General features: G+C 43.0%; 1 protein-coding gene across 8 annotated transcripts in view; it reads right to left on the bottom strand.

The window, feature by feature from the left end:
• Window positions 1–379: 379 nt before the first annotated feature.
• Window positions 380–6976, bottom strand: part of ADGRF5 (adhesion G protein-coupled receptor F5) — a 117361-nt gene continuing 110764 nt past the window's right edge. For 7 of the 8 annotated variants that reach the window (XM_044929270.2, XM_044929254.2, XM_044929249.2 and 4 more), the window contains one exon: window positions 5680–6942. In XM_044929270.2, the coding sequence (XP_044785205.2) occupies window positions 6863–6942 (80 nt within the window). In that variant the 3' untranslated portion in view covers window positions 5680–6862. Of the gene's footprint in view, window positions 430–5679; window positions 6943–6976 lie in introns of those variants that run through there. The other variant, XM_044929257.2, reaches the window with a different exon arrangement.

Below are 6976 nucleotides of genomic sequence, written 5' to 3'. Positions count from 1 at the left end.
TTGGTGTTAAAACAAGAAGGAATATAAAATAGCTAATTAAGAACTTTACACAAATTACACCCTGAAATGCCAAGATTTGGGATCTGTTGGGTTAAATCAAATATATTACTGCAATTCAGCAATATATATATTACTGCAATTTTACCTCCTGACTTTTTGTAAAGTGGCTCCTACAAAACTTAAAATACACGTGGGGCTTCCCTGGTGGCCCAGTGGTTAAAACTCTGTGCTTCCAATGCAGGGGGCTCAGGTTTGATTCCTGGTTGGGGAACTAAGTTCCCACATGCTGTGAGGTTCAGCCAATTAAAAAAAAAAAACACGTGACTCACCTTATAGTCCAACCAGACCATTCTGCCCTCCCCGCGTTCCTCGATAGTTCAAAATGTGTTCCTTGTCACATAAAGGATTCTAGGAAGCATGCTTTTCTTCCTATTTATATGAATAAAGTATAAACTTCATAAAGTCAGGGTTGGGGAGGAAGTCTTCAAAATACAAAACTAAATGCCTTCCTTTCTGAATGAGGTATACATTATTTTACAAAGAAAAACATCAGGGAAGGGACTTTCCTATGGTCCAGTGGTTATGGCTCCAAGCATCCACTTCAGGGGGCACAGGTTCCATCCCTTGCTGGGGAACTAAGATCCTACCTGCCATGTAGCACAGCCAAAAATAAATAAATAAAAATATTCACACACACACACACACACACACACACACACAAAGTAAAAAAAGACATCAGGGCAAACGACCAGAAAATTCCAAAGTCCTGTGACCCATGTAGTCATGTGATGGCAGCTTACCCCATGAGAGATCGATGGATCTTTTTTTCAGAATATTTATCTGTTTACTTGCTTGTGCTGGGTCTTAGTTGCAGCATGCAAACTCTGTTGCAACACATGGGATCTAGTTCCCTGACCAGAGATGGAATCTGGGACCCCAGCATTGCGAATTCAGTCCCTCCGTGAGTCTCTTCTCCAGTACTCTTGCCTGGAAAATTCCATGGATGGGGGAGCCTGGTAGGCTACATCCAGTTCATGGGGTTGCAGAGTCGGACATGACTGAATGACTTCAGTTTCTTTCTTTCTCTAGTTCCTTTTGGAGAAGGAAATGCAACCCACTCCAGTGTTCTTGCCTGGAGAATCCCATAGACAGAGGGGCCTGGTGGGCTGCGGTCTATGGGGCTGCAAAGAGTCGGACACGACTAAGCAACTATCAGACAGACACACATACCCGCACACGCGCGCACACACACACACACACACACACAAGTCTCTTAAGGTATGAAAACGTTTGCAGTCCCAAATATGACCTGCAGGTGGCAGTACTTCACTGGTGGTGAGGGAATTGAAGGCGACGAGCCCAGCATTGCAAGCATTTTGGTTTGGTTTTTAAGGAGTGAGAGGTCAGATGAACAAAAGCTTAGAGGACAGGCCAGCACCTGTGTGTTCAGATCTCTGCCCTGTTGGCCTAAACGTCAGTGGTATATTAGCTCCTGGGCTCACTCAACCTGCCACACCAGACACACACAGTGTGGGGAAGGTTGTCAGCTGCAGAGCTGTGAGCCTCTTTTCATCTGGACAAATCAAGCTTTCCCACATGACACCCTTTCCCTGAATTTTCCACACACCTGGAAGCCATGCCTTTGGGAAAGGTGACTTTGGTTGTATTTGCGTATTCAGCAGACAGAATAAGGGTGGACATATTTGCAGCACGCAAGCCGTATTACTGATACTATCCAGAGAGACCCTTCTCAGAGTGATTACTCCTAAGGATAAAGGAGAGTTTGCAGGTCACCATGTCTACAGCTCAGACCTCATACAGATTCTACAGAGCAGTGTGGGGTCCTTAACTTCTTTTTAAAAAATAATCTGAAGATAAAACTTGTGTCATCTTCTCCCCTGGACTGTGAGCAGGACCTGTGTCTCTGATGAGATATCACTCCCATGAGTAGATTACATTACAGGGAAAAGATGAAGGGACCTTGCCGGTGTAATTAAGGTCCCTAATCATCTGGCTTTGAGTTCATCTCAAAGGAGAATATCCCAGGTGGGCCTGACCTAATCAGGTGAGTCCTTTAAAAGTGTGTCTGGAGATCAGAGACTGAAGAAGTACCAGAGATTCCAAGTGGCCACAGAAGCTCTTCTGTTGACTTTGAAGAAGCCAACTGCCCTGCTGGGAGAAGACCATAGTGCAGGGGATGGTAAGACACCTCCAGGAACTAAGATGACCTCAGTGCTGTAATTAAAGAGTAGAAATCTGCCAAGCAACTGCTGAGCTTGGAGGAGGATCCTAGCTTTCAGATGAGACTGCAGCCCTAGCTGACAGCTTGAGTTCAGCCTGGTAAAACTTTGAGCCGAAGGTGGCGTTAACCATGCCCAGCAACTGTGTGATAACTACCGGATATGGTTTTCAACCTCTAACTTTGTGGTAGTATGTCACACAGCCATATAAAACTAATATGGGAAATACAGGACCTGTTGCAGAAATATCTATTGCTAACAGAAGTCACAGGGCTCTGTTTTCAGCTGTCCATGAAAATGCCAACCAAGCCACATCCAAATGTCATAACAGACTTTTTTTTTTTTTTTGGATTCTCCGACAGTCAGGTACTGAAAACTTTACCTCCTGTTTAAAGCCTCTTAAGTTTCTGGGCTCCATATGCTGAGTGGGAATGTGAATTGTGTGAGGAAAGATGTTATCCCTCAGCTTGTGAGCTTCAGACACCCCCACCCACGTCCCCACGCCTGGAGAAGAGAAGTGACCATTTGCTGGAGAAGAAGGAGTTAAATTCTGGTGGACGTGGAGAAGTCTGAAACAGCGGCAGTAGCCTATTGCAAAAGTGGAGACAATTTATATTAAAAAAAAGCTTCACACCATCTTTTTAGATATTTTATTATTATAATCAGGGGAAAGACATAGAACTATATGTTGTTGTTGAGTCGCTAAGTCATGTCCGACTCTGTGATCCCATGGACTGCGGAATGCCAGGCTTCCCTGTCCTTCACTATCTCCCAGAGTTTGCTCAGATTCATGTCCACTGAGTCAAGAACTCCATGAACAGAGCTGTATGCTGGAATGCTATTAAGACATGATTGAAAATCCCAAGTCATAACTTTAGAAACCTATAGCATCTCACTTCAAAGCTGCTGCTACTGTTGCTGCTAAGTCACTTAAGTCGTGTCCGACTCTGTGCGACCCCATAGACGGCAGCCCACCAGGCTCCCCCGTCCCTGGGATTCTCCAGGCAAGAACACTGAAGTGGGTTGCCATTTCCTTCTCCAATGCATGAAAGTGAGAAGTGAAAGTGAAGTCGCTCAGTCATGTCCGACTCTTCACGACCCCATAGACTGCAGCCTACGAGGCTCTTCAGTCCATGGGATTTTCCAGGCAAGAGTACTGGAGTGGGGTGTCATTGCCTTCTCTGCACTTCAAAGATAATACCTCTGAAGTGATGAGTCACTCTTTTCATGGGTGTTCAAAAAATACAAAGCCCCTCCTTTATTTTGGACACTTGGGGAATCAGACTTCTGCTGGCCTGAGTCACTGACTTTCTCTAGGGGATGTAGAGCCCCATTCGACAGCACCTTCGCCTGCCACAAATAAAATGTGTTCTTCCTACAGGCCACTTCTATGACCTTACTTGTTTCCTTTGTCTTCTAAAATGGTTGTGACTTGTGACTCAGAATAATGTCTTCTGCCACCTCTGTGCTTGCTGGTTGCTATAATCTTTCTCATCCCCACAAAACTTTTTTTTTTTAGTCTTTCAACCTCTGTGAAGTTCCCTACACAAACCACAAAGGGCTATGTCTTCCCACGGTGTTTCTTAATTTCTGGCCTTAGCAACCTAGATCCTGAAATCCCCACGGACTTGTATTTACCTCTTTCTCCAAGTAAACAGTATGACTCGGACGGGAGGGTGGCAGATGTATGACTCATCCAGGAGAGGATGCCTTGCACTGGACTCAGAATGTTATTCTGGGCTGAGACTACCTCTGTAGTTTGTATCCACTGCTCAGTGGTGGATGCTCTGACCTCACACCCTCTGAAGTATCAGTACAGACTTCATTGCAAGACACTGACTTACCAGAAGGTCCCTTAATGCAAGAAGGTTTTGCCCGGTGGAACCAGCTTTATACACTGAGAGATTTCAGGGACGTGGGAAAGTAGTGGGCACCTGCCAGGTGAAGTAGGCACCACATCTCACTTTGTGCCAACACCAGAGTTCCCGTTCTTCCTTCCCTCAGAAATCTGCTGCCCAGAGCCCTGAAATCATTGCTGATTGAAAACCAGTGACCCCAGGGCCAAGCATGGCTCCTGCTGTAATTAACAGGTTCATAGATCACTCTTTTTTACAATGTTGAATTCTGTTGCTTATTTCAGGGTATTCTTGGCAAAGAGCAGTGACTGAACTATGCCTCTTTGAGTTGAGCAGAAAACCAGCATGTACTGTACTTCTCCAATGTTTTGTTTGTACAGCTTTTCTGGAATGTGGATCCAGCATTCTGACTTGAAAGGGGGGAGGTACAGGCACACCTTGAGTGTGTGTGTGTGCATGCGTGTGCACATGTGTGTGTGTGCACTGGGGGTGAGGGAACATGCCTCCATTAATGAATGTTGGCAAAGAACCAGATCCCCATCCTGGGGAGCCCCACAGGAGGTTCCTGTCATTACAAAGTTCAGGACAACAATTCCCAGAGGATCCCTAAGAAGTGGGTGGAAGGTCAGTGTTTCTTATAGTTCTGTGATTTCGAACAGGAGAACCACAGCCTTCTGAATGCAATGCTTTCCCTGGCTGATCACATCAATACTGCCTAACCCTGTCTCAGTTTTCATGGATAGAACCCCAGAAACCAAATCAGTAAAGCCATTCTTTTCCTGATGTCTAAATCGAATTCAGTTGATCACCCAGCCTAACCTCTGGCTCTGTCTTCTCAGTACCAACTTCTGCCCAAAGTTGATCATCCCCTGGAGAATTTTGAGCTTTATAATCATTTCCTTCAGGGATTTTAAATAATGAACTCTTCAGTTGGGATAATGATGTGACAATTTGCTGGCAAATGTGGGCATAGGTATATACGTCACTTGTGAGTATGTAGGAAAAGGGGGGAAAAAAAGAGTTCATTTCCTTGAAACGTGATTGTGATTTCTGTCTGATCTCTCCCTTCTCATAAAGAAAAGAGAGACAGAGGTAGAATTTAATTAAAAATAAAAGGAAGTGATTTTAAACAGTAAAACTATTAAAACTCTTTCAAATCTCAGCGAATAAATGGTAATTGAATCTCAGCCTCTCTGGTCTTTTCTTCCTGATGGTTGGACCTGTTAGATCCATTCTTATGAAGACCACACTGCCCATATTTTCAGAGAAGTCCCACATTTTTTATTCTATTTCATTATGGCCCCAGGATCAGACTGTGATTTGGAATATTTGGTTGCTGTAGCTACAGCACATGGTAAACTTTGCTATGGATGTGATTTTAATAAATACTTATATTATATTTTTATGAAATGCACACACACACACACACACACACACACAGGTGAAACACACACAGCCGCATAGTTCACAAACAATCTGCACCATCTGTTCATCAAGGCAAAGTGTCATTAGGAGCACAGACTAGCCAGCTGGAGAGCTTTTCCCAGAAGATTTCTAAGTAGTTAGAATAAATACCAATTAGACAGTAGAAAACTCTGAATGTATATTGGCCTGGGAACTTAGGAACTGAAAGAATTAACACAGAGAGACCCTATACAGCATATCCAGGGCCTCTCAATCCATAGTAACTACAAAAATAATAATATACAACGCTGTAAGATCATTCAAACTTTTCTAGCATGCACAGAAAAGTACCTGGTTAAAGCTGTTAAATATAATTCATGACAGTTGGGAGGGTCTGTTTTCAGTGCAATATATCACATTTGGAAATGAATGGATAGACAAATATATATATTTTTGCTTATAAAAAGTGGAACAAACCAAAACCTAAGGCTGTTCTACTAAACTATTAATAATAAAAATGTAATCAGCAGGTGGTCAGCTGGGATCTAATCATCTAATCACACTTCCTCTGTCCATTCATTCCTCTTAGCTCCAACCTTAACACACAGTAACACGTATGTATGTGTTTAGCATCAGGAGAGTCATGTCTTCTGTGAAATTCTTGTAAATATCATCATTCACTTAAAAGCATCTTGATGATATAATTTCCTCCCTATTTTTTCATTGCCTTTTTTTTCTTTTTTCCTTTTTTGATCTCTCTTAGCTAAGAAAACACCAGGAAAATATTGAACTTTCTCCATGGCTAATTTTCAGTTTTCATTTTGGAGTCATTTTTCAGTGTTGCAGTAAAAGTATTGGGTCATTAACACAGAAATCTTAACATGTCGTCCTTCCGTTATTCTCTATATTTTTTCCTTGTAGTTTCCTCCATCCCTCTTTTCTTTGTTTCTTCCTCTCTTCCATTCTTCCTTCCTAGAATTCACTGAAGAGTTTCCTAAGTCCTGGCCTTTTACTTATTATTTTAATCAAAGCTTATCTTTGGGCCCAGGGTGTGAAAAGGAAAGATGTCTCTGAAATTCTATTTTACAATATAGACAGAGAAGTTGGCTTGAGTTTCAATTAAATACTATACACATTTGGTATCCCACAAGAGACAGGGGTGGGGCAGCAACATAAATGCAACAATTTCCTTTGGTCTGTCTTTACAAAAGAAAGCCTCTTCCCTCATAAAAAAAAGTCTCTTCAGCAACTGCTCCCAGAGGCCTGCGGAAAAAACATGTTACCCATGGCTTGGAAAGGATCTCTTTTGCAGAGCACATCCACTGTTTCCCAAGAGGTCCCATGGGCTGGATTTTCCTGTCCTTAGTTGAGCAATGAATAAGCACTGGATGTGTTTTCCAGGGATGAACTGGTTGTTTCCGGGGTGGAAACATTGTATGTTCCTGAAAAACACAACAGCAGCTCAGCTGAAGGTCA

This window comes from Bubalus bubalis, chromosome 2 (assembly GCF_019923935.1).
Source record: "Bubalus bubalis isolate 160015118507 breed Murrah chromosome 2, NDDB_SH_1, whole genome shotgun sequence".
Taxonomy (NCBI): domain Eukaryota; kingdom Metazoa; phylum Chordata; class Mammalia; order Artiodactyla; family Bovidae; genus Bubalus; species Bubalus bubalis.
The sequence above is the reverse complement of the archived record's forward strand: the minus strand, read 5'-3'. Positions and strand labels throughout refer to the sequence as shown.